The sequence below is a fragment of the Anguilla anguilla genome, chromosome 15 (genome assembly GCF_013347855.1).
Source record: "Anguilla anguilla isolate fAngAng1 chromosome 15, fAngAng1.pri, whole genome shotgun sequence".
NCBI lineage: Eukaryota > Metazoa > Chordata > Actinopteri > Anguilliformes > Anguillidae > Anguilla > Anguilla anguilla.
The window spans coordinates 36,043,810-36,070,210 of record NC_049215.1 but is presented as its reverse complement, the minus strand read 5'-3'; the positions used below and the strand labels follow the sequence as shown (position 1 = coordinate 36,070,210).

The 26,401-nt window shown below is 48.7% G+C and overlaps 1 protein-coding gene across 2 annotated transcripts in view; it reads left to right on the top strand.

The window, feature by feature from the left end:
* LOC118213959 (Krueppel-like factor 12) overlaps nt 1-26,401 on the top strand; it is a 61,431-nt gene that overhangs the window by 10,503 nt on the left and 24,527 nt on the right. For both annotated transcript variants that reach the window (XM_035393244.1, XM_035393245.1), the window contains exons 2-3: nt 15,328-15,410; nt 26,140-26,401. The exon at nt 26,140-26,401 is cut by the window's right edge and continues 258 nt beyond it. In XM_035393244.1, the coding sequence (XP_035249135.1) occupies nt 15,345-15,410; nt 26,140-26,401 (328 nt within the window). In that variant the 5' untranslated portion in view covers nt 15,328-15,344. The remainder of the gene's footprint in view (nt 1-15,327; nt 15,411-26,139) is intronic.

The following is a 26,401-nucleotide window of genomic DNA, read 5'->3' as shown; positions in this document are numbered from 1 at the left end:
ATCCTTAATGATTACGATAGCGTGCATCCTTAATGATTGCGATAGCGTGCATCCTTAATGATTACGATAGCGTGCATCCTTAATGATTACTATAGCGTGCATCCTTAATGATTGCGATAGCGTGCATCCTTAATGATTACGATAGCGTGCATCCTTAATGATTACGATAGCGTGCATCCTTAATGATTACAATAGCGTGCATCCTTAATGATCACGATAGCATGCATCCTTAATGATTACAATAGCGTGCATCCTTAATGATTACGATAGCGTACATCCATAATGATTACTATAGCGTACATCCTTAATGATTACGATAGCAAGGCGAACTGTGGCTGTGTAGCTCATATTCAGAGTCACGCTCCACGTGCAGCTGGGTCTCGCTTTGGTTCATTTTCTGGCACTGTTATTTCAGGTGCCGACGCTGCTTTTCAGCAGGACTTTTTACATAATTTACTGCAGTCTTCTGCTGTCTGTAGTCACAGCCAAATGAACCTAAATGCTGAAGAGTTTGGGGCTTTTTTTGCCTGTTTAAACCAATGGCGTTTGTTATTGAGCTGAAGACAGCTGGCGTTACAGAAGTGTGCGAAAGTATTTGCGAGGGCTGATGGGTGAACTCCCGCTTCTCTTCAGCAGCCAATCACAAATAACATATGAGAATATATCCAATCACATCATGGAACTGTCACTCTTGTTCTGTTGAGCTTCTACGGCTGACGTCTGTGTGCATTTGTGTACATGCACAAAATATACATACTCCCGAAGGCCTGTATAGTGTTGCTAATTGAATCAACAGAAATCCTTAATTACTTCAAATGTATTGGTGTTGTTGTACAGCGTTTCACCCTTACCTATGAAATGTTCAGTTTATTTGCATGTTAAATTGCGTGTTTGAATGAGTGACCCCCCCCCAATGTAAGCTCAGTTAAGTTGCTCAATACCCTTCCGTTGTGCAAGAGCTTTTTACGCAAGAACGCTGTACATCCATTTGCAAAACCTAACAGCGGCATACCACTCCCTTCAGAATGCACTTATGGGATTCAAACATCAATGCATACTTCATTTTAGTTACCATTGCTAACAACAAAATAAATCTCCTTGTACACACACCATTTTTACCTGTCCTAATGTGGAAATTGTATCATGTGCGAGTTTGGTTTCACAGTTCACATATGCAGGCGGTGTGTGCGTATCTGTACAGTAGTCTCCCGTTTAGACATTGCTGCTGAAGTGTGTAGTGCTCCTTGTGCTTTCTGCTCTGTCTGTGCGCGGTTTGTGTTGTGTGCGTGTGTGCGTGTGTGTGGATATGTGTTTGTCTGCCCCCTCCGTGTGCTGTTTGCGTTGTGCGCACGCACTCGTGTGTGCGTGGGCGGGTCTGTGTTTGTGTATTTGATAGCGCGGTACACTCAGCATGTCGGACAACATCATGGGTTAGAGCTGTGGCCAGAGTCTGTTTGAGGAAAACACACTGAGTCAGTGCAAACACTGCCCATCCTGGTATTCCAGAACTATTCCTAAGCCCCAGTATTCTAGAACTTTTCCACTGACAATGAAGAAGAGATCTAGCAAGGAACTGGGTTGAAATAAGAAAATTTCTTATTTGTGTTTTATTTATTTATTTATTTTTCCAAAAAGTCCAGGACACATGTTTTTAACAGTAAGGCAGGGTCCCACACCCTGGCTAAAATGCATTCAGGGGAACCCCCATCATCATAGAGAGGGTTATATTTTATATTTTGAAATGTTTTCCCAGTTATATATATATGTATAGTAATTGCATATCAAGTCTGGCCAGGGTACCCTACAGTACCTTAAAGGACCCCCAGAGTTGTGGGGACCCTGTGTTAAAAACCCAGGCAATAAGGGCCACATTTTGAGTCTCACATCTTTCACTCAGTCTGTACACAGATTTATTATTTAAAGCTGGCTCCACCGCTTAGTGGCTTGAGCACTAACTCTCCCTGGTGTAGCTGTTAGAAAAGATAAACCCTTCTGCCAAAAGCGTTGCATCACGGGGGTCAGCAGGCAGTGTTCGGGGGCAGTGTTTCATCACTGGGCCCGTGGACCGGGAGAGCGAGTAAACAGCGAGCGTGAAACGCGTGATCCTGCGCCCTCGCTGCGTATCGATTCTAGGGCACGTCCCGTACCGCATGACATCCCCCGCGGAGTCCGGGCCGCCGCGCTCAGTCTGGGGCTTTGGGTCGGTTACAGCGTGCACCTTGGAATACCGCGCAATTAAGGTTTGTGTCCGGCCTGTTTTAAGAGTACCGCTGCTGATGCGACAGCAGTTACAGGGACGGGGGTGGGGGGTGGGGGGGTGGGGAGGGCTGGGGGTTGTGAGGTGTGTGAGGTGGGGGTGTTTAATGGACAGGCCATTTCATGGATAAAGCCGTGCTGCACGGCGCTGCTAGAGCTGGGTCTGCGGCTGAAGGGCGGATTAGTTTCTGTAGTTTCTGCGCTCTTTGGCGCTGGTGAGCGTTTCCAGCATTGGCCCGCCCTGGCTGCGAACCCCCAAGACACCAGATGCGATCGGAGGACCCGTTGTTTTGTTTACCTGTTAGGAAAAGAGTTAGCGAGAGTGTGGCGGGTCTGTAGGTGAACAGCGGGGGGGGGTTTTGGGGTGGGGGCGAGGGGGGGGGGGGGTTTCATGTGGAGAACGCGGGGGGGGCCGCGGGGGCACTTGCGGGTCACGACGCAGCCCGGGGGGGAGGGTTTGGGGGCGGGGGCGAGGGGGCGGGGGGGGGTTTCATGTGGAGAAAGCGGGGAGGGCCGCGGGGCGGGGGGGGGTTTCGTGTGGAGAAAGCGGGACGTACCGCGGGTGCACTTGCGGGTCACAGCCCGGCGCGTATATTTAGCAGTGCGAGCAGGGCGCAGGAAGTCAGACTTGTTTATGAGAAGTGGCGAAACTACAGACGGCCTTGGCAGGAAGATTCCGCCCCTCGCTTTCGTTCTGAGTGTCCCCGCTTTCTCAGTTTCTCAAGAGGCGTGTTTCTGCGACCCAGAGCTACACAGATTACTGGCTCCTTTGATATTCTTCAACACGGAAAGTGTAAATAAGTTAAATTTTCCCACAGTGCTGTTAGTATGTTGTGTTTACTTGTCCCAAAGTGTACGTTTTGAGTTGAATCAGCTTTCAGTATGTTTCTGTAAGATAGCGTTATTCAGTTAACCTGACATAACCTGACATAACCTCACTACAGCTTTTTGAATATGAATGTTTTAAAAGTATTAGAACCAAATACAGCATATTAAAATAGTTTTTAATTCAGAACCTGGGTAACCAGATGGACTGAAGCCTTATATTGTGCAGATAAAGACTGCTGAGGTTAGTATTCTGATGTTTACGAAAGTTGTATATCAGTTTTGGCTGTGGTTTTACATATTTAATGTAGCTGATTTTTTAAAAGGTTTGGGCGAGTTGTGATTATTTCGGTGGTCATACGCCATGGCTTCCGAGCCCGTTCCCCACCTCTTATTTTAGCCCCCTGCCCTTGAATCAGCGTGACCATGGAAACCTTGGACCGACCCAGGCCCGCCTCCAGGAAGACCGCCTGTGAGTGTGTGAACTTCCGAACCGCTTCCGGAAACTTCATCCCTGAAGGATTACTGACACAGTATCTCCCTGCACAGAAATAGCCGCATCCCAAGGGCGTTCAGTTTGAATAAACCCACTTCCCACTGGCCAAACTTGTGCTCGGAAAACCTCATCGATGGTCACGGGGTGGACACTTTCTGCCCCTGGGTCTGGTGGCCTCTCCGGTGATGAAAACCTCTAAAAGGGTGCCAAGGGCTCAGTGAATACTTCCGGGTCAAAGTTCATTGGTTGTCATCTCACTAGCGCATAAGATTGATGTTTTCAGTGGTTGACTTGAAGGATTTTTTTTTTTGCTAAAATGGTATTGCTGTAGAATAATTTACAGCAACCAGACTGTCGAAATACCAAGTACTGCGTGGTCAGTATAAACATGTAATAAAGCCAGAGGAAATGCCTCCTGCCTCTGCACAAATATTAAGAGTTAGGGTGGTGCTATGCTTTGCCTGTGGCCAGGAGCACAACCTCAGGATGTATATCTTCAGAGCACAATCACTTAGTTTACAGTGGCAACTTTCAGTATTGCAGACCAGGTCCACCCCCCCAACTCCGGCATGACTACACACTCACACTGTGGGGACCACCTGAACGGGTTCACAGTTGTCATTTTATTTTTTATTTTTTTGTAACATTTGATCATTATGCTTTAAACAGAATGTCCACTTCTGTTAACATACTGCTTTTTACATACTGTACTATAACTGGCTTAAGCTATTTAACAAATCACAAACAATTTAATAGTAGTATTAGTAGTAGTAGTATTAGTAGTAGTAGTTGTTGTTGTAGTGGCGGTGGTAGTATATTATGTTGGTGTCTAAAATCCTGTTAATGCAAGCCATGCATTAAGTCTATTGCGGGTCACAAAACGGACAAAACTGACATTAGATTTATGTCTAGAATTGTTGCCAATGTCATATAGTTTTTAATTAGGTTAATCTGAAAATGTAAAAAGCTATTTGATGAAAATTCTAATGAACTGTGCACATGCTTATTTGGTGTTAATGTGATGTCTTCATCTGCTTGTAAGGCATGCAGATTACTTCCTGTCCAGTCTGCTCTTCCTGCAAAATGAATTTACAAAACACACTTCCTCTTTTAAAAGTTGTTTTTTGAACAACTTTCACATTTTGAAAGGGTCAGTTGTGCTTCTCGTGTCGTGTATGCAAGCAGTTTCACATCTGAAGCTCATGCACTGCTCCAGTGTACTTACCTGTGGTTATTTTATACACTACAGGTCAGACAGTACCTTACATTACATTACATCACTGCAATTTAGGAGATGCTTTCATTCAGAGTGACTTACACAATGTTTGCATTTTTACACAACATTCATATGTACTGAAACCACTTTGCTCGGTGTCCTACCTGGGAATTGAGCCTGGAGCCTATTTACAGGTTGCAAGCTCAGTTACATACCCATTACACAGGACATTGCTACAAATGAGCAGTACAGGATCTCTTTTTGATCACGGCTGGTAACCTGTGGGTGGACGAGAGCATCGTCGGAAGAACTAACACAGTAAAATACTCAGTGTTAAATCGGCTCTTACAGAGTACATATATGGTCCCTGTTGGTTTTGTGTCTACTCTGTTAGAGTTGAATGGACTCCGGACATTTTACTGTGTACTTCAGCAGTAAGCTGAGGGCCCCTGCGGGCGAGTCTGTCCCCTGCAGGACACTGGGGCCTCCTGACCGGACTGGGCCCGGGGTGTGGTGTGAGCAGGGCCAGGGTCCGCGGTTTTTCCAGGTGCTTCCACTGACTAATCCACTCAGGAGCCGATGCATCTACGTCCTCCTGAGAGCGCTGCTGTCCGTCACATGGCCTCGGATTCCCGTGGGGTTCCGCAGAGTCTGCGCGCGCGGAGGAGCAGCTGATTACCGGGGGTTTATGCAAGGCCACTCTTTTAAGACCCGCACAGACTCGGTGAGCAGGGAAAGTGTACAGCCATAGATGAGTTGTGCAGCCGTTCCCCTTGGAACCATCTATAAGGAAGATCTAAATGTGGACTGCGTGCTGTTTTTGTGGAAAGAAGGCTGTTTCCTGTGATGCAGGGGACGCTCGGAGAGCCTGATGTTACCGGGGTCTTGTGAGAGAGATCTGGCCCGGCTCCTCCAGCTGAGCTCTTTGTTTCCTGGGGGAGTCGAATGGCTTGCAGATGTTCGCTTGTGTCAGAGAAGGCGGCGCTTCACAATCCCATGAAAATCGTAGATATTTTCATTGATATTCTCAGATTAAATGTGTAGCAGTACGCACATGCAGGGTTTTTTTTTTTTTTTTTAAAGATGATTTTAATCGCTGGTGATAAGATGAGCAAAATGGTTTGATTGTACTCTGTGCCCGCACGACTGTTGAGTGGTAAAATGTTTCCTTCAGAAAAAATAATCATGCGCCACACTGAAGTAGCAATCGGTCAAGCATTGAGCCATGCTTGTTTTAAAAGGACATGGTCATTACCTTGAATTGAAGGTTTGGAATTTTCCTGTATATTTTTTTATGGCCTGTGGTTATGGGGATAACTGCTGACAGAGAGACCTCTCGCATGCTCAAAACAGGCCAATATGAAAAGCAGGCTCGAGGACCATCCTTCATTACCTCTCAAAAAAACTCAGAGTGGGTCTGTACTGTGTACTCCAAAAAAGAGAGACCCAGTCACTGGCAGTATGAATGCTAGTGGTATTGCATGACAGGATTTCAGTTTTTTTGGTCATCCCCAAAAAATGAAACGGTGGGCTGTCTTGCAGTGTGATTGTTGGGTGTGTTCTGTGAGTATCAGGGAGTGGTGGGAACCCCATATTGACAGGAATTACAATGAGCTGCCAATCTTACTTGCTTGAACTAATCAAATCACTGATATCAGAGAGTATCTCTGCCCATTTTTGGTTTGATAAAGCCTCACTCTTCCATCATTAATATTCATGGGACATGCTCATGAATCACACATTAAAAGCTGCACTGCAAGACAACCTATTGTTTCATGAACCGAAAAAGCTGGCACACATACTATACTATAGAGGACAATCTGGCTCAGCTTTAGCATACAGGGCAACCTAGCCACGGCCTTAGCATACAGGGTAGACTGGCTCAGCTTTAGCATACAGGGCAACCTAGCCATGGCCTTAGCATACAGGGTAGCCTGGCTCAGCTTTAGCATACAGGGCAACCTAGCCACGGCCTTAGCATACAGGGTAGCCTGGCTCAGCTTTAGCATACAGGGCAACCTAGCCACGGCCTTAGAATAAAGGATAAGCTAGCCACGGCCTGCTATATCCTGGATAGTTCCAGTCTGGTAGTGAAACAGGCCGACGGTGTTCAGAGTCTATGGCTGTTTCGCCTGGTGAGGGAAAAATGCAGCTTATGAAATGGAAACTGTGAGGTCATTCACCACACGCCAGAGAGGATTACGCGTCCAGCGAGAGGCAGAGGGCGACTACGGCTCGTCTGCGGACGTGACACCCGAGCAGCTGCTGACCGGAGAGGAGCTCTAAAACACGCGCGCGCTTCGGGCCGACGGTCTGGCGGTCTGATGGTCTGTGGGGGGGAGGTCTGTGGAGGAGCCGTCTGGGACAGACTGGTGCGGTGAGCCTCTCCTCATCGGAGCCCGCGAAGCAGACAGTGATGATGAAGAGTCGTCTGAGGAGGAAGTGGCAGGGTTCGTGCTGCATGCGTGGGCGAAGTTGCCAGGGTGAAAAATTGACATCTTTGAGCAGCGCTGCAGCATTAGTCATTCAGCGCCCTGGAACCCGCCAGGTAGAGGATACCGTTAACTCCTCAGTAGAGAGACCGCTAACTCCTCAGTGGAGAGACCGCTAACTCCTCAGTGGAGAGACCGTTGACTCCTCAGTAGAGAGACCGCTAACTCCTCAGTGGAGAGACCGTTGACTCCTCAGTAGAGAGACCGCTAACTCCTCAGTGGAGAGACCGTTGACTCCTCAGTAGAGAGACCGCTAACTCCTCAGTGGAGAGACCGCTAACTCCTCAGTAGAGAGACCGCTGACTCCTCAGTAGAGAGACCGCTAACTCCTCAGTGGAGAGACCGCTAACTCCTCAGTGGAGAGACCGCTAACTCCTCAGTGGAGAGACCGCTAACTCCTCAGTAGAGAGACCGCTAACTCCTCAGTGGAGAGACCGCTAACTCCTCAGTAGAGAGACCGCTAACTCCTCAGTGGAGAGACCGCTAACTCCTCAGTGGAGAGACCGTTGACTCCTCAGTAGAGAGACCGCTAACTCCTCAGTGGAGAGACCGTTGACTCCTCAGTAGAGAGACCGCTAACTCCTCAGTGGAGAGACCGTTGACTCCTCAGTAGAGAGACCGCTAACTCCTCAGTGGAGAGACCGCTAACTCCTCAGTAGAGAGACCGCTGACTCCTCAGTAGAGAGACCGCTAACTCCTCAGTGGAGAGACCGCTAACTCCTCAGTGGAGAGACCGCTAACTCCTCAGTGGAGAGACCGCTAACTCCTCGCTAGAGAGACCGCTAACTCCTCAGTGGAGAGACCGCTAACTCCTCGCTAGAGAGACCGCTAACTCCTCAGTGGAGAGACCGCTAACTCCTCAGTAGAGAGACCGCTAACTCCTCAGTAGAGAGACCGCTGACTCCTCAGTAGAGAGACCGTTAACTCCTCAGTAGAGAGACCGTTGACTCCTCCGTGGAGAGACCGCTAAGTCCTCGAGGTCTGTCAAAGCAGAATGCTTTACACTGCCTCTGAAAGGGGAAAGTTATTTGGAGAACCCTTCTAACAAACAGCAGCTGCCCACATGGCTGCTTTATCGTACATCGTATTGTATGATGTCGTATCGCACATCACATGTGACTCTGGACATAGCTGTGTGCTTGTTGGCCTTGCACATGTGCAGGCATGAGAGAACTGAAGGAGAAGTTGTGTGGTCTCCTGACTCGTGGTATTTGGGTGGCTGTGGGCATAGGATAGGGAAGTGAACACCGCCTCCCCCTGACCCCCCCACAACCCCCCCCCCCCCTCACAGAAACAGGTCAGAGGAACCCAGACTGCTGTACGCATTCAAAGTCCTGCCAAAGCGACTGTTGCATGGCGATGAGAATGGTTCTTGTTTGTGTGGGTGGACACGCTGGGCTGTAGTCGGACTGGGCTGGGCTGAGGGTACTCTGCTTCTGAACGCAAACTAGGGAAGAACATGTGACAGTTTTATCTCCTTTTGGACGGGGCAGTGAGGCCGGTGGAAATGTGAGCCTTAGTTCTGGTCTCCAAACATCCACCCACCCCCACCACCCCCCCCCACCCCCCCCCATCCGCTTCTCTGTGCCCCACCTCGTCATCCGAGCCCCGCCCCCGGCAGCAGAACCAACCTCTGCGTTACAGATGCGGCGTCGCTGCGGGCTCTGGGCACAGCCGCAAAGCATTATGGGAAAGGGGCATGTTTACTCAGAAAGACGTGCTCTTCTCTCAGGAAATAAACGGAGGGAGCGTGTGAGCGTATTCCAGAGAAATGTCACTGCCTGTTATCTCGCAAAACACTTTCCAACGAACAGCCTGAACAAACAGGGAAATAAAGCTGGGGAAACCCTGCTCTTATTTTTTTTAAATCGATTTTTGGATATGATTGACAGATTTTGAATGGTTTAAATAGTCCTAATGAAGACTAAGCTCATGCAGAATGGGGGGAGGGTTCTTTACAGATTTTCACAGGCATGTTAACACATCACCGTTAAACAGAACAAGCGCGGTCACATGTGGGCTGGTCAGGAGGAGTGTGACGCCCCAGTGCTGGCGAGCCGCGAAATGTTCCCTAAATCATCCCGCGGGGTCAGCGTGGGGTCGGGGGGGTCTGGGGAGGGGGGGGGGGGGGGTCAGGTCTTCTTCAGAGGCCTGTCGCCTCATATCGATTTGCCGCTCGTTCGTCTGGCTGCCCTCAGACGCGGTTCTGCTCCAGCGGGCATCGCCGTGGTGCCGGTCGCCGTGGCGATGCTCCGCGCCGCCGCGGGGTCTGAGCTCAGCTCCGCCCGTCCTGTGACTCGGGAATTGGATCCTGGATTAGCTGTGCACCCGCCCCCCCCCCCACCTCCCCTCCCATTCCGGTGAAATTGCCCTCATTCCTCTTCGGGACCCTCTCCTGGGACGAGAGGAGGGAGTGGAGAGAGAGCCTCTACACGCTCCACTGCCCCCTCTTACACCTGGGACCCCCCCCCGAATCCATCCCAGACCCCCGGCGAAGGAAAATAGCGTTTTAATCTGGGCTCCCCCCGACTCGCGGCCTGCTGGGGGCCCTGTCGCCCTCGGCTCGGTGTGGCAGAACGTTCTGGAGCCCGGCGCTCCACCCTCACCTTCGCGAGAGCGTTTCAGACCTCCTCATGTACGGCGTTCACACAGGACCTGCGGCCTGGTCGGCTTTCTGCCGCTGCTGAATCCCTGACCGGGTTGCGGCCTGCCTAGCGCCGATGCTTCAGACAGAAACCCAGTTATTCCAGGTTTGTGTTTGTTTGAGAGCTTGCCCCGCGCTGATCAAGGGCTTGGTCTCTACGGCACACTGAAACCGCCATGGTAGGGCTTCCGTTATGTCGTGTCAGGACTTTTTTAGATGAAAATGATGGACTGGATTAAACTGCGCACTGTTTTTACATTTTTGGAATTAAACAGAGGTATTTAAACACACACTATCCAGGCTGAACGGTGAAAGGGATTGTTGTGTAAAGTGTGTAGTGCATAGTGTGTTATCTCTGTGGTGTGACAGCACAGTGGAATTTGTGCTGTTTGTTTTTTTGTGATTGGCTTTGCTCTGCTGTGGTTCAGGAATATAAAGCATTCGTTTCACTGGAAGCACAGCCTGCTTTTGTTTAAGATGTTGTTCAGTGCCCGAGTGTGTTTATTTAAAAACTGATTTGAGGATTTAAAGTTCTTCCTTCAGAGGAATTCTAGTCCCTCTCGGGCAGCAGGTTTCGGTCGTGGGTTTTGGACTGGCAGGCTCTGATTCAGCTGTCTTTGTTTACGAAGCCATTGTTTTTGAGGACTGTTTATGTGATGTAATACTGGGTAAAAAAATAACTACTGACTCAGTCCATTTTCCAAAATATTTATCAGTGTAATGGACTCTTTGTGCTTGTGATACTGAAGCCTGTCACTCCCCTGGATAGTCTCTGTATTACACCCACAGCCATTCATGAAAAGCACCATGGCAAACCCAGATTGCCCAAATAACCCAGATTACTGATTTCCAGTTTACAGCCTTGGGGAGGGCAGTCGGTGTGGTTAAGGAGTCAGAGCTGGACTTTACTTCTTTACGGTTTTCCCCTTTTCAGCAGGCATTACATTCTTTTGTCCAGGGACATTTCATCTGAAGGCTGACCTTTTCCTCGAGCAGTATGGTTTGTACACCGTCCTAAATAGGCTGTTTAGTGGGTTTCCATCCCACACAGGCCTGTATAACTGGCCCCCGGGGCTGGCAGACCCTCTGTGCCTGCCCCCCCCATCGCTTCTCTGTGTGGTGCAGGGAAAACCGCACACCCTCTGGGATTTGGGGTCCCCGGTCACCCCCCTCTGTCTGGGGGCTCGGGGGGGATTTCTGCACGGACATCCGCAAAGGAGGAAAAATAGCCTCTTCCTGTTCTCCTCAACCCAGCGCACGGCTGGAAGCTCCACCTTCCGTTGCCATAGTTACGCATTCTCCAGCCCACAAAGTGCTGGAGGCGAAGGACGCTGCAGTCGCACCGAGCTTCCACATTTACAGACCACATTTACAGACGGCACAGACGCTGCAGTCACACCGAGCTTCCACATTTACAGACCAGATTTACAAACAGGGCACAGACCCTGCAGTCACACCGAGTTGTCTGAATCAAGCGCTCTGTCTTATTAGTGAACCTCGGGTCCCATGGCGTGTGGTGGGGGTCCCATGGCGTGTGGTGGGGGTCCCGTGGGTCCCATGGCGTGGGGTGGGGGTCCCATGGCGTGTGGTGTGGGTCCCATGGCGTGGGGTGGGGGTCCCGTGGCGTGTGGTGGGGGTCCCGTGGCGTGTGGTGGGGGTCCCGTGGCGTGTGGTGTGGGTCCCGTGGCGTGTGGTGTGGGTCCCATGGCGTGTGGTGGGGGTCCCGTGGCGTGTGGTAGGGGAGCATGGCGTGTGGTGTGGGTCCCGTGGCGTGTGGTGTGGGTCCCGTGGGTCCCATGGCGTGGGGTGGGGGTCCCATGGCGTGGGGGTCCCATGGCGTGTGGTGTGGGTCCCATGGCGTGTGGTGGGGGTCCCGTGGCGTGTGGTGTGGGTCCTGTGGGTCCCGTGGGGTGGGGGTCCCATGGCGTGTGGTGTGGGTCCTGTGGGTCCCATGGCGTGGGGTGGGGGTCCCGTGGCGTGTGGTGTGGGTCCCGTGGCGTGTGGTGTGGGTCCCGTGGCGTGTGGTGTGGGTCCCATGGCGTGTGGTGTGGGTCCCGTGGCGTGTGGTGTGGGTCCCGTGGCGTGTGGTGTGGGTCCCATGGCGTGTGGTGTGGGTCCCATGGCGTGTGGTGTGGGTCCCGTGGCGTGTGGTGGGCATCCCATGGCGTGTGGTGTGGGTCCCATGGCGTGTGGTGGGCGTGGTTTGGATCCAGTTTCCAGCGGTGATTTGCCCTCTGGCTTATGCTTACTGGTCACGTTGGCGAAGACTCAGTTTTGTATCCGAATCAGTTCCTCAGCGGAGTGTCATACATGCGTGAATTTAAACAGGAGCGCGTTTCGCACGCAGAGGGTATCGCTGGGGGCGGCGACCAATTTAAAAAAGAACGTTTGCTTTGAAGTGCATGCTCCGGCTGCATAAACAGAGATAAAAATTTTCTTTTTATTTTTAAAATAGATAATGACAGGTGCATTAGTCTGCGTGTACGTCGCGCCCCGGACCTCGGGGCGCTGGACCGCGGGAGTCTGAATCACGCTTATCTCGCCATCGCGTTCGGGAACCGAAACCCTGCCCTGCATACAGAGCAGGGCGCACCAGGAAGTTCGGCTTCTGCTAACCTAGCGTACGTCATCAACCTCAACACGCTCTCAGCTCCAGACACGCTGGGTTTTTGTTTCTGTTTTTGTTATAATGAGAAGCGTTAGGAGCTGATTCATGTTGGAATGTGAAGGACTGAGCCTCTTCCCTTCCGCGTCCTCACGTGTCGTGGCCTTTTGGGTTTTAGAGAGGCGCAGGGTTTAAACCCCTGAAGCTCACAAGCTGAGGCTTGACTGATTTCAGAACCAGAATCAGGCATAACTCTGAGGTCCGTTTCCTTTTTCTCTCATCTTTACTGGCATTGGCAGAGAGATGCTTAATCTGTGGCTGTGTTCCCTAAGTTTTTTGCATTTTACCTTTGATTTATTGTCTGATCTGCCAAAATAAAATGGATCTGGCTCCAGTCCGATAGCAAGAACGGGAATAATCATGGATCACTTTAGAATGAATAAATTACACTGTTCTGCATTCTAAACCACTATAGGGAACAATTCCAGAAAAACAACAGATTGAGGTGAGGTGTAACAAAGTGTGTAGCATCTAAAAAGGAAACAAAAAAAAACATCTAGATACAGGCCTATATAACCACGTAATATTGTTTTTCGATACTGTGTGGCAGCTTTCTTGGTAAAACACCACGCCTGCATTTCGCAATTTGAGTCCAGGTGCTATCGCTGTCTGTGGAAGTTTCCGGAAGTTCCCTGGGCTTTCACCAGCACTTTCACCCGAAGTGGGTCAGGTCAAATGCAGGTGAAAAAATTTGCACTGGGCTCCTTGACCGTGATGCGGAAAGGGATGTGTAATAGCGGTGTTTTAAGTGTGTGACAGCGCAGGTAACAAAGGTGGCGAGTTCCATCAGGACCGCTCCTCCGATGCTCACCTGGCTGCCGTTGGATTTTCGCTGATGTCTCCAAATGGCACCGCTGCCCTCCTGTTACGCGCAGGAGGTCTTCTGTGAGGAACCCGTGTGATACACAACCTTCCTCATGCATGCTTGTACTAGACGGGCATGATTGGACTGGATCAATGGAGGGTCATATTGGCCTGAGATCTGACACCAAAGTACATCACGCCAAATCCCTGCTGCAAATGTCTGTTTTCCCTCCCTCTTATATGGATATTTTCACACAAACAGGCCTGTGTGGATGGGGGGGGGGACAGGCCTGTGTGGATGGGGTGGGGGGGGGCACAGGCCTGTGTGGATGGGGTGGGAGGGGGGGACACAGGCCTGTGTGGATGGGGTGGGGGGGGGGACACAGGCCTGTGTGGATGGGGGGGGGGGGGGGGGTACAGGCCTGTGTGGATGGGGTGGGGGGGGGACACAGGCCTGTGTGGACAGGGGGGGGAGGTATAGGCCTGTGTGGATGGGGGGGGTGGGGGTACAGGCCTGTGTGGATGGGGTGGGGGGGGGACACAGGCCTGTGTGGATGGGGGGGCCCATAATGAGTGAGTGGGACGCTCTGGCTCTGCACTGTTATTTCCCAGGATGTGTGTCTCTGCATCGGCACCCCAACGCTCCTGTGTCCTTCATCACTGTCTTCATTCTTTTCTTGTTTGTGTTTGTTGTGTGAGCACGTGTGTGTGTGTGTGTGTGTGTGTGTGTGTGTGTGAGTGTGTCTGTGAGCGTGTGTGTGTGCGTATGTGTCCCTGCACTGTAGGCCTCCATGCATTCTTAAATTTGTGGTTTTATTCAAATTTCTTGGCTTGAAAGTTGGAAAGTACAATCTCAAGACAGATGTTTATTTTGAGCACTTTGAGTGTTTTTTCTGAGCCCAAAGGCTCGCTTGCAAATGTCAGCTGATTAATAAGAAACCAGTCACTCCCGCCAAGTCATTGTGTGCAGTGAACAACTGCATTGTGTAACGAGAGAAAAATACAAATCCCACAATTCTCTGGAGTGTCTGTTGCCCTCAAGTTCACACTGAGGGCAGCTGACAGCATGATGAATTATCTTTAGCCTTTTCTGGACGACAGACATGTCAGGAGCAGTAGATGTCTTTGAAAAAGAAACAAGGGTTTCTCATAACACAAATAATTACCACAGAAAATCCACAATGGGAGCCATCTACAATTTGGGCAGTTGACTCTGTAATGAGTTTAGTTCATTTTCCCACCTGTTAAATGCTGTTCAATGTTCTTCACAGCATACGCACCATCATGACAGTTCAGCGTATTCTGAAACAAAAGACTGCTAGAATTCATTAATGTACAAACAGGAGGACATATAAACAGACAGCACAAGATCAGTATTATTATATCTATTTGACTATTGCATCATCATAACACGGTTTAGTGCTTACATGTATATTAATATTGTGCAGACTTCAGAATGAGATGTCGACATGTCAGAATGGTTGTGCTTTCCCGTGCCTGGGGTGCTCTGAACAGGTGCATTTCTCGCAGGTGCCCTGTGCTTTACCTGCGAGAGTACAGTCTCAGTTCAGGGCAGAGATGACACACGGCTGCTCTTAGCGCAGTGTTGAGTAAATGTGCCTGACAGGCTCCTGTACACGCGCAGTGGAGCTGCAGTAATCCCTGCCGTGTTTCCCCTAGACTGAGCGGTGCTGTTCTATTATTTTTATTTTGATTTCTCTTTGATAATGGGCTCAGTGGACATGATACGGGCCGGGTGGAGATGTGATGACTCAGCACTGCGCGTGGCGACCAGCTCACTCGCTCGCTCACTCACTCTCTCACCCTCTCACTCACTCACACTCACTCACTCTATCACTCACTCATTCGCTCACCCTTTCTCTCACTCTCTCAATCTCTCACTCTCTCTCTCTGCTCTTCCCTCTGCAGACGCCGTTAATAACAGGATGTTAATGCTGGACGGGATGCCTGCCGTCAGAGTTAAAGCAGAGCCTCTGGAGTCCCAGCAAGGGGTAAGAGAGCGCCCCCCCTTAAGTATCAATCTTTATCAAATCTGATGAAATTTATTGTGACTGACTGTGTCTTTGTTTTTTAAGAGAATGTCCTAACCTGTTCACCCCAGGGGGTATAGTTTATCTGATATCTCTACCATGCAATCTTAGTGTCACATTCACAATAAATGGTGGCAAATTGCTATCTTTGAGAACATCCACCCCACTGTGATTTTTTGGAAGTGAAGAGTATACTGCCAAGCCAATCCTGTTGCTAGGTAGTGCACACCATGTCTGGATAAAGGACATGTTTTCCCTCTCTCTCTTTCCTTCCTTTCTTTGTTTGTGGTGATGGGTACGTTAGTGGCAAAAGATTTGGTATTTTGAGATAATTGCTTTGACAAAGTCTGCTGTCCTTATTGGAGTGATGCTGATGTCTGTTGGCAGTAGTATATGGTCACAGACTCTTTTTATTACTCGTATGTTTATATTGATCTTGCCTGACGCACTGTCACAGGTGATGCAGTGACACTGGTATCCAATCTGACTGCTTCTTAGATGGATGCACTGAGGTCTTGCCTGCAGTGGGGATATGACTCCTTATGGGCAATATGGACAGAACAAGTTAGCGTCCTGGCAAAGGCCAAGCTGCCTCTACTGAGATGCTTCTGCACTATACACCAGGGCAGTTATCAGGTGAACATCATAGCATTCTCAAGACATTATTTGAGTTGAGGTTGAGATTAGTCAGGTTGAGATTAGTTGAGGTAGGTTGAGATTAGTTGTGTCCGGTTGAGTTTAGTTGAGGTAGGTTGAGATTTGTTGAGTCAGGTTGAGATTAGTTGAGGTAGGTTGAGATTCGTGGAGGTAGATTGAGTTTGGCTGAGTTTATTTGAGTTAGGTTGAGATTAGTTGAGGTAGGTTGAGATTAGTTGTGTCCGGTTGAGTTTAGCTGAGGTAGGTTGAGATTAGTTGAGTCAGGTTGAGATTAGTTGAGGAAGGTTGAGATTAGTTGTGTCCGGTTGAGTTTAGTTGAGTTAGGTTGAGATTAGTTGAGTCAGATTGAGTTTAGCTGAGTTTATTTGAGTTAGGTTGAGATTAGTTGAGGTAGGTTAAGATTAGTTCAGTCAGGTTGAGTTTATTTGAGTTAGGTTGAGATTAGTTGAGTCAGGTTGATTTTAGGTGAGTTAGGTTTAGATTAGTTGAGTTAGTTTGCTTTCCCACAGAGTTCAGTCAGTTGTCTTCAGATCATTGCTTCTGCATTGCAAGGTATACCTCTAAATAAATGTGCTCAGGAGAGCCTAGCGCTGCGTTCTGAATGGGTGGACAGTGGATAACAGCAGGAGCGCGCGATGGCGGTTTTGCCTACGTTGCTTTGGGTGCTTTAGCAGCTCGGGGATTGTAGCTGAGAGGGAGGAGCGTTAAGCGAAGGAGCGCTACGCGTGGGCCGCGGTTCGGCTCTCTCTGCTTCCTGTGTGCTTTCACCTGATACCGTCTCCCACGATGCCGTGCCCCAGGATGCGCATGGCCTACGCGGGCCGGCCTTTGAAGTGCGGCGGGGATGATATGATCGCTAACGCTGCGGCGATCGCTAACGCTGCGGACACGCTAACCCTGCGCCGATTGCTAACGCTGCGGACACGCTAACCCTGCGCCGATCGCTAACGCTGCGGACACGCTAACCCTGCGGCGATCGCTAACCCTGCGGCGATCGCTAACGCTGCGGCGATCGCTAACGCTGCGGACACGCTAACCCTGCGGCGATCGCTAACGCTGCACCGATCGCTAACGCTGCGGACACGCTAATGCTGCGGACACGCTAACGCTGCGCCGATCGCTAACGCTGCGGACACGCTAACGCTGCAGACACGCGGTCCCCGTTTCGGCTCGGCCCTCTGCCAGGCCACTGCCGGAAAATACCAGCTGCTGCTCTGGCGTTTCAATCAAAAGAAAAAAAAAAAACAGTTTCGGAAAAACATTTATGCCCCTGCTTAACCTGTAGCCTCCAAAGAAGAGAATGTCATCAGGACTGGGTGGGCGGGGGCGGGGTGGGGGGGGGTGCACCGTGATGATGAAAGTGAGAGCGGGGGAAGCTGAGGGTTTGAAACTTTTTCCATTTCTGTTGAGAAGACTCCCGTAAAGGAAACCCAGACATGAGAAAAAAAAAAGTTTTGTGTTTTTTTCTCTTTTTTTCTCGTATACTATTCAGCTGTTGAATGTATTAAAAATGTTCTACAGTGGAGAACTTGTATGAAAGATTTTATTCAACACTTCCCTGGTTCAGTTATAAATCACAAGATATCTTTAAAGGTGATTTTTCCTGCAAGCTTCTGAATAGTGGCCTTCTAGCCTGGTCTAACCGAGAAATCACCACATTATTTGTAGCTAGTTAGAGGGAGAAAAAAAAGACGTAATGCCTTTGACCTTTGCTTGGGCAGCGCGATCGATAGAGCACCGTTTAAAATGCACGCTCATCAAAACGGACAGTCAGCGAAAAAAGCGCTCAAGTGAGTGAATTAAGAGCACGGGATGAAGTCCCTGAAAAAGTGAGTAATTACTGCTCTGCAGATCAATAGGAAAACAAACCGCATATTATCCAGCGGGCACGGCGCTTCCACTGGGATCCTATCTCCCAGTAATGCCTGTCAGTGATCTCTCCCTCTGGGCTTGATTTAAAGGCCTGATTTGCATTATATATTGGAGCTGTAATGCGGACTGTCAATGAGAGAATGGGCTTGCACAAGCAGCCAGCCAGTGCAGTACTGGGAACGGACAATCCTGATTCCTCATGTACTGTATGAAGTACATTACTGCCGATATCCACAACTGCCCCCATCAACCCCAACCCCCCCCTCAATTTATGAGTTCAAATCCACTCCTGCCTACCTTCCATTACTTTACTCACTATAGAAATGGGGGGGGGGGGGTTGTGACCAGGATTTCCTTCATGGGAAGTTATATTAGCCAATAATAATGCACTATTTTAGGTGGGAAAATATGGGTCCTGGGGTGGCCAATCAAATTGCAGAAGTGGTTAGTGCCACCCTGGCCCCGCCCCATTGGACACGCCCCTGATCTGAGTCACCGGGATGCCGGTGAGTCCGTGAGAGTTTCTTAAAACTCACCTCACCCCCCCAAACCCCCCCAACACCGCAGCAGCTGGGCTGCACTCGTAAGCTCCCCTTCGTAATACTCCTGATAGGTCATTAACTCCTGTGCGGCTGTGGGGTGGCCCCTAAAGGGTGCGTTGGGGTGCTCCATTTTGTTTTCAGGTGGCAAAGGGGGTACGAGGCTGAGAAACGGTCCGTTTGTGCTGCAGTCTCACAGCACACAGACAAGTTACGCCTTTCAGTGGCCTGACACAGTGTACAAAATAACTCTGTCTCTGTGTCTCTCTATATACCTCCTTTAATTTCTCCCGCTCTCACCCTGTCTCTATTTCTTTCTATATATTTCCTTTCTTTGTCCCTCTCTCTCTCACTCTGTCTCTGTTTCTCTCTATATATCTCCTTTCTTTCTCCCTCTCTCTCCCTCTCTCACTCTGTTTCTCTCTATATATCTCCTTTCTTTCTCCCTCTCTCTCTCTCCCTCTCTCACTCTGTCTCTGTTTCTCTATATATCTCCTTTCTTTCTCCCTCCCTCTCTCTCCCTCTCTCACTCTGTTTCTCTCTATATATCTCCTTTCTTTCTCCCTCTCTTTCCTGCTGTCTCCTCCCTCCCTCTCCCTTTCTTTCTCTTCCACTCTCTTTCTCCCTCTCTATCTCTGTTTGTCTATATATCTCCTTTCTTTCTCCCTCCCTCTCTCTCCCTCTCTCACTCTGTTTCTCTCTATATATCTCCTTTCTTTCTCCCTCTCTTTCCTGCTGTCTCCTCCCTCCCTCTCTCTTTCTCTCTTTCCCACTCCCTTTCTCCCTCTCTCTCGCTCTTTTTTTCTCTCCCTCTCCCCCTCATCTCTCTAGACATGATTAGCGCTGCGGATTATGCAAATGAAATAAAATTACTGTGTCCTCCACCCAAGCACATGTAAAAACACGCGCTGATGTTTTCATAAGGCCATCTTCAAAAAATCACTAATGGACAAATGAAATATTCACATTTTTCCCCTGCTGCGCATTTAAGGTTGTGTGTGTTTTCCAGACCCTTCAGCAGGAGAGCTCACAGTATTATTACCACACAACTGCTGAGAGGCATTTAGATGCCATTAGCATTTCTGAATTAAAACATCCCCAGAAATGTATATTCACGAATTATCAGAAAAATAAGTCTCTTAAATTCCCAAAAAGAATTACCAGACTGAATGAATCAGTCTGTAGTGTTTTTGTAGGATACTATTATTATATGGCTGAATGGCAATGCAATATCCTACGATCTGATTTCCCCACATGCCTGTTGTATTGCACGGGATTCCATGATTGCGCTTGTTGAGTGTCGTTACATGAGCTTGGCTGAGAGAACCCTGATTGGCTCGAGGATAAGAGAGTATTTTAGCCTGTTGAGTGTAAACTGGAGGACCCTATAGTGCCGCCCCGATGGCTTGAGTTGGTATTGTGTGTATAGAGCCCAAGGGAGGGGTCTGAGGAGACGATGCTGTGCAGTGATTTACTGTGGTGCAGATGTGGATCTTATTGTGGCAGTGTTCAGGTGTTCTCTCAGCTGTGCTCATGGGTTTAAAATGCCTGGGAGAACACACCCTAATTAGCTGGACCAGGGGAAGACCCTGTGGGGATGCAGGGGGCAGACAGTGTTCAGTGTTCAGCCCTGCTCAACCACAGCAGTGGTGATTCAGACACTGCATTATGGTTCATTACAGATGTTTAGCGGATGCTCTTATCCAGAGCGACTTGCACAGCTGTGACATTTTTTACACAGCACCCGTTTATGCAGCTGGATCTATACCAAAGCCATTGCGGTTAATTGCATTCCTATAGGGTCCAGCTACAGCGCCCTGTCTCGGAATCCACGGCAGCCTGACAGAGGCTCCGCTGAGATGGACTGAGATCTTCCTGCATTCCGTTATTCTGTAAACTCCAGGGTGGGGGATCAGTCCCTTTCTGTTAAAAAGGTGGCATGGGAACCATGCAGTGCATTATGGGTGTGTGAGGAATAGCCGCCGCCAGACTGCAAGGCTGTGCCCTCTTTCTACCACACTCCTGTGCTGATCCCAGCGTGAGAGTGTTCGGCTTTGCGCTGGATGAGCGGAGCAGTTCAGATGTGCTAACGTGGTGATGCGATCAGCAGTATGATGCGCTAACGTGACGATGCGATCAGCAGTATGATGCGCTAACGTGACGATGCGATCAGCAGTATGATGCGCTAACGTGGTGATGCGATCAGCAGTATGATGCGCTAACGTGACGATGCGATCAGCAGTATGATGCGCTAACGTGACGATGCGATCAGCAGTATGATGCGCTAACGTGACGATGCGATCAGCAGTATGATGCGCTAACGTGGTGATGCGATCAGCAGTATGATGCGCTAACGTGGTGATGCGATCAGCAGTATGATGCGCTAACGTGACGATGCGATCAGCAGTATGATGCGCTAACGTGACGATGCGATCAGCAGTATGATGCGCTAACGTGACGATGCGATCAGCAGTATGATGCGCTAACGTGGTGATGCGATCAGCAGTATGATGCGCTAACGTGACGATGCGATCAGCAGTATGATGCGCTAACGTGGTGATGTGATCAGCAGTATGATGCGCTAACGTGACGATGCGATCAGCAGTATGATGCGCTAACGTGGTGATGCGATCAGCAGTATGATGCGCTAACGTGACGATGCGATCAGCAGTATGATGCGCTAACGTGACGATGCGATCAGCAGTATGATGCGCTAACGTGACGATGCGATCAGCAGTATGATGCGCTAACGTGACGATGCGATCAGCAGTATGATGCGCTAACGTGACGATGCGATCAGCAGTATGATGCGCTAACGTGACGATGCGATCAGCAGTATGATGCGCTAACGTGACGATGCGATCAGCAGTATGATGCGCTAACGTGGTGATGCGATCAGCAGTATGATGCGCTAACGTGACGATGCGATCAGCAGTATGATGCGCTAACGTGACGATGCGATCAGCAGTATGATGCGCTAACGTGACGATGCGATCAGCAGTATGATGCGCTAACGTGGTGATGCGATCAGCAGTATGATGCGCTAACGTGACGATGCGATCAGCAGTATGATGCGCTAACGTGACGATGCGATCAGCAGTATGATGCGCATGAACTTCAGCGCTGTTATGTAGTACTGTCCTCTCGGCTGTGTGGGGAGAGAGAGGGTTAGGGTTAGGACGAGCGACTCAGAGCTGCTTAAACGCATCCCACACGACTCTCGTCCGTGTCGGACAATGGAGGGAATTCTGCAGGTACTGGGCTACAAATGGTTAAATTATGAATGTGTCTCACCTTGGAGGAGGAGTGTTAGGGTTAGGGAGGAGATACATTCATTAACACCGGAGTCTGTGGCTGTGGTTCACATTAACACGCTTGCAGTAAAGGCCAGTGCAGCTGTGGGGTCGCAGTGATCGCCCAACACCGGCCCTGGACTGGCGGGTCGGGGATGGAGTCAGGGGCCATGTCCAGGCCCATCGTTTCCAAGGAAACGTAGTGGTAACCCGCTTGGGTCCGTTCTTACCGCGCCGCGTTACGCAAGCGCACACAAGGAGCGGCTTTCATTCGGACGCCGAGGACGGCCAGGCCGGCGGTCCTCCGCACAGGCAGGGCTCGACCGTGAGGAAGAAAAGAGCTCATTAAACGCTTGCTAATTGTCAGCTTTTGGAAAGCGCAGCTAGTTTGCTGAGCTTTGAAGTGCTTGAATGCAGCGAGAGCGTTGTGTGAATCCCCCTCTGATGACGAGAGGTTTCCCTGGTTCAAAAGGGCACCCCTGCCCCCCCCCCCCCCCCATACAGCCTAACTACATAATAAAAAACAAACAGCACCGCTCAGTTCATGCATCTGTTTGCCTGCAGAATAACAGCATGCGTCTGTAATGGATAAATTAGTTTTCATAGTCTTTATTGTATGTGTTGCATTTTAAAGGTGAACTGGACACAAGGATGTTAGACGTTTGCAAAGTTGACATGTCCTAGTATGGGTAAATGGATAGCTGTCTGATATTGTACAAGAGCTATGGTAGCAGTAAGTAATGAAATGTTTTTCATTGAGCTTGAAGCTAGTGATTTCTATTTTAGTACCTGAACATCTTGGGTACAAGCTGAACTAAAATGGAAAATGACAGATTTTTTATTCACTTTATTTAGTAGCCAGAAGAGTCCTGATTTTACAAACAAAACAGACAGCATTTACACACGTTATAACTATCAATAGCTAAACTAATAATGCAGAGTTCATTTCTTACATTTAATCAGGTTCTTTATCAGGTCACTGAAGGGACCAATAATTCACACTCACACTTTGTCTGGGGTATTGGCCATTTTGTTTTGGGTTTTTACTTAAAATAATACCCCCTAATGATAGCTAGCTTAGCAGCTATAGCGTAGCATAACAAGCAGTCATCACAAACACAGTGTAACTCATATCTTCTGAGAGAAAGAACGGTTCCCGAGTTCTAAGTCTTTCTGCTTCAGAAGACATATTTTCCATTCTATTTGCTGATTATATTTGACGTTCAAATTCCCACAGCAGTCAGTTTTGCAAGCAAGGAACGACTGCCTGGTACTTTCTGCCTAGTCATTCATTTAATTCTCCATACTAATCCTTATCTGAATGGTCCAAAACTAAGAAACTGAGAAACCGTTCAATACAGTTTATAAAAAACTTGCCCTACTGGTCAGAACTTTTTTCCCCAGATGGAGACAGTGAATATTACTGGTCTAGGAATAGCTCCTAATAGAAGTTGTCTCAGGACAGAAATGGATCTCTATGCGGAAGGGTATTAATATGCTGTTAATATGTAAAGTTGTGTTGCTTGGATACTACACACCTGCTTTGAATACTGCAGGAGCTAGCTGTCCTGCTTTCTGTCTGGCTGTGTTCTATCCAGTTCTGTTCCTCTTGTCATGACGGGGCATAGCTAGCCTGCTGGACTAAAGAACATGCAATGAACGTTTCCTCAGACATATTTCAGTCAGCTGTGCAATAAACTCAGCCTGAAACACTGAGTCACGAGGGTGATGTGCTGCATTAATCAGAATCAAAATCAGACGCATTCTCATGAACTTGTTTGATGAGTTGCTGATCAGTAAAATGTTGACATTTTCTGTAGTTTGAAAATAATGAGTCAGGATTTTAATTATTTCATAACACATGCACTGTGCAGTAATTCAGCATAAACATCTTGATATTAGTCCAGCGAAGAAGGATTTGGATCATGCGGATGTAGGCCTACATGTGGGAAATTGCTTTTCTCTTTGGGCTACAGGAGAAAATTAAAATGATTATAAGCAACTAGTTTCAGGAGAAGAAAATAAGACTGTTGAACAGGCAGGTTGGAAATGGAATGAAGTGTCCATCTTTGGTATCACAGGGCATGAGAGACAGACAGGCAGGCAGACAGACATATAGACAGACAGGCGGACAGACAGACAGGCGGACAGACAGGAGGTCAGGAAATGAGCCCCATGTGATGTCTTTGCGGTGCAGACAGTGGAGTGCTGGAACGGTCGTGGGTGTGGAAGTCCCGTCTCCAGTCCTGTTTTACACCCACATTTCAGCCCATTTCACAGACGGCCTGATCCAGAGAGACCTGCACGGCTTGCATTCTTTACACACAGTGCGTTTACTCAGCCGGATATGTACTGGAGCAGCTCAGGTTAAGCACCTCCCTCAAGTGTATAACGGCTGTGCCCCAACTGGTAATCAAACCTGCAGCCCTGCAGTTGCAACTATCGTTCCGTTGTACTGCATTGCCACCCTGTATAGACGCTAATTGCTTCTTCTTCTTCCATGCTGTGACAGGGGAGGGTCAGCCATGTTAATGCGCTTGCTTCTGTGCGGTGATTTCTGTGATTTCTGCACCTTGCACGAATCGAGTTTTCACAGCCGTTGGTATTCCGCGCCGGTAGTCCTGTGTTGTCTGCACGTCGTGCGCTGTCTCACAAGTCAGCGTAACACAGGGGAGGAAACACAGCAAGTCAGCGTAACACAGGGGAGGAAACACAGCAAGTCAGCGTAACACGGAAGGAAACAGACAAGATTTCTGAGGGAAACTTTGTATAATATCTTGCAGTTGTGGCCGTGGCGAAAATTTATCTGCATTATGAGGTTGTAAATGCCTTTGAGGAAGACTTGCTGTTACAACCTCAGACTTTTGCTTGCTGGCTTTTTTCACAGAAAATGCGAAAAAACTGTTTTTTTTAAAATGATTTTTGTGAAAGGTTCTTCTTTTTCCTTTTTCCTTTTTAAAAAGCCAGCCCCTCCATTACAGTACATTACTGTTAAATGAGTTCTGCGCAGTTCCTTTAGAGCTGCCATGATTATGGACATTTTTTAATAAATAAAAATAATGTACTCTGGCTGAAATTAATTTACCAAAAATGCAGAACCAAGAAACTCATTAATAGATTTTTGAGAGTCACCTTTAGTTGACAACCCAGTACAAAGTAGCAGTTATCCGCAAAGTGGTCTACTTTGTTGTCTATCCAGCTGTATAAATGTACAGTATACTGTGTAAAAAGTTGCGTAAGTCGCTCTGGATAAGTGTGTCTGCTAAATGCCTGTAATGTAAACGTAATGTACTTGCTGATAAAGATATGTACAAGAAGCAGGAAATCACCAGTCATAATGAGTCATTTAGCCAGATAAACAGGACACTTTCAGTTTTAAAGAGACCTCAGAGACAGAGTACTTGCTGTGAGGTTAATGTAAATGTTTTATGTGTTATGAATGTTTTTTCAGCATACGTGTTCTTGGCTATTATAGGTAGCTGGCTTGCTCTGAATTTGAAATCTGCGCAAATTAGCAGCTAGCAAGTTGACAGACATGCTGTGTGAATAATTCAGTTAAATTCTGGAAAAATAGCGTTGAGCTACCTTTGTGTCAAACACGTCAGTAACAGTGTACAGCTAGCTAGTTGCTGCAGTAAGCCATATGAATTCATTAAAAAGCATATTGTGATTCGTAACGCATTGTAAGTCCAGCTAATGAATAAGTCTGCCTGTAGGTGCATATAGCCAGCTGGAACATTAATAACTCCCCACACCCAGTATATTAGATTCAGATAAAAATGTCAGACACAGCAGACTAATTATACTGGCGCTGTGTTGTTAGCAAGTAGGACTATTACATTTATTTACTTACTTCTTTATTTATTTACTTACTTCTAAATGATTGTGTTTAGCCTGAGTGGTCGATTGTTGCTGTTTTCCAAGGTGTCCTGTGGTACTTAAGAATATCTTATGACATGTAGCGAGGGCCAACATTCATATACAGGTAAAATACATCACATTACATGACATTTATTTGGCAGACGCATTTATCCAAAGCGACATACGATAAGTGCATACCGAAGGTCAGTGGAACAACTACTAAACACAGGTCCCATAAGGTACAGTACTCATTAACAGTTATCCATAGCCATGAACACATACACATCTACAGTCACATAAATACAGTACAAACGTGTCACTGCAGGAGTCCCCAGTATGATTAATATTATAATATGCGCCTTATTAAAGGACTTTTAAAGCCCTCTTTGAGGCTTTGAATGTCTGTGTCTGTGTGCCTGGGTGTCCTGTGTGAAATTTAGGATCTGTGTGCCTGTTTCTCTCCCCCAGTCCCCGAAATCGCACAGCTACCCGGACATGGAGGCGACCCCCCTCCGGAGCAAGGTCAAACCGGAGGCCCCGCCCGAGCCGCTCCAGTTCCACACGCAGACCGAACCCGTGGACCTGTCAATCAACAGAGCCCGGACCACGCCCCCCTCCGCCCCCTCGCCGGCGGGCTCCGCCCCCTCCCCGTCCTGCTCTTCCTCCCCGTCCTCCTCCTCCTCCCCCTCCCCCTCCCCCTCGGTCATCACCTCGGCCCCCTCGGCCCCCC